The 1,356-nt window shown below is 41.5% G+C and overlaps 1 protein-coding gene across 1 annotated transcript; it reads left to right on the forward strand.

Annotated features, from left to right (window-relative positions):
* Positions 1 to 633: 633 nt before the first annotated feature.
* On the forward strand, positions 634 to 1,032 carry LOC125504558. Its single transcript, XM_048666758.1, has one exon. The coding sequence runs from the start codon at positions 634 to 636 to the stop codon at positions 1,030 to 1,032; it is 399 nt and encodes a 132-aa protein (XP_048522715.1).
* Positions 1,033 to 1,356: the final 324 nt, after the last annotated feature.

Raw genomic sequence — 1,356 nt, forward strand, 5'->3', positions numbered from 1 at the left:
CCTGGGGTACTCACGTTTGGAATGGGGAATCGAAATTCATGGTGTTTCAGTAAATGGGAGCCCCATTTGGGCCCCATTTACTGTCAAATATGACACTGACAAGCGGGAAGTTTCGCACCTGTTCTGGAGATTTCTAGAACTATCTGGAATACCTGGAGAAAAGGATATAAGCGACGACGAGAACCAGACGGGGAGTGAAGTGACAGTCGCGTCTGAGTGCAGAAGAAGTTAAACCCGCGAGTCGGAAATCCGTGTTTTCCGTGTGTTATTGTTATCGTTTGTGAAGGTGACATTAATTTAGAAGTTAGTTTGTTCCTGTTCCGTAGTTAAAGTTGTACCGAGTGGAATAAAAGTTGTAAGTTGAAGAAAGAGTTAAATACTCGGCCATCCACGGTACAATATTGAATAAATGTCTCGAGCAAGGTAGGATTTCAGATTCCTCGAATAATGCACAAGTCATTCTTCTCTTCAAAAAAGGCGACAATCGGAACATCGAGAATTATAGGCCAATTCGAATATTATCTGTCTGCTATAAGCTGCTAGCGAAAATGATCACTAACCGTCTGAGCCAGAAATTTGATTTCTACCAACGTACGTACGCTGATCGAGAAATGTATGGAATATGATATCCCAATGCACATGGCTCTCATAGATTACCTACCGGAAGCCATTCGACTCGATCGAAACCTGGGAGTGGTAAGGGCGATAAACGGAACCTGCGTATACTACAAATATACCAACTTACTCTGGTACATCTACGGGCATGCCACCCTGCAAGTTAAAACTAACGACGACTGGACCACTGGAAAGATTCCTGTAAGAAGGGGCGTTATACAGGGAGACACAATATCACCTAAGTTAATTACCTTAGCTTTAGAAGACATATTCAAGTATTCAAGTTTATCGTGGGAACACAAGCGTATCAGTATAGATGGGCGGCGTCTCATCCACCTTCAATTTGTTGATGATATAATTATATTCAGCAGCGACCCAAATAAACTGGTAACAATGATCCAGGAATTCAAAGATTGAACTTTCAAAAGACCAAACTTGTGAGCCCTGAAAGTTTAAATGTCTCTGTCGGTAATCATGATTTGGAAGTGATCAATGAGTACATATACCTGGGACACAGTATCCAACTTGGAAAGGGAAATCAGATATCAGAGATCACCAGAATAATCAATCTAACCTGGATAGAATTTGGAAAACCTGGTCACATCCTTCGCCACCCGACTATCCCAATAAATTTAAAAATGATGTTTACGATATGTGCATACTCCGAGTAACCACATACAAACTGAAGACAGTAACCATTACCGTAGGCAAAGCCAATCGTGTTAGGGTCTGTCAAAGAGA

Source organism: Dendroctonus ponderosae, unplaced genomic scaffold, assembly GCF_020466585.1.
Source record: "Dendroctonus ponderosae isolate FM_Combo_2020 unplaced genomic scaffold, Dpon_F_20191213v2 Dpon_F_20191213_5, whole genome shotgun sequence".
Taxonomy (NCBI): domain Eukaryota; kingdom Metazoa; phylum Arthropoda; class Insecta; order Coleoptera; family Curculionidae; genus Dendroctonus; species Dendroctonus ponderosae.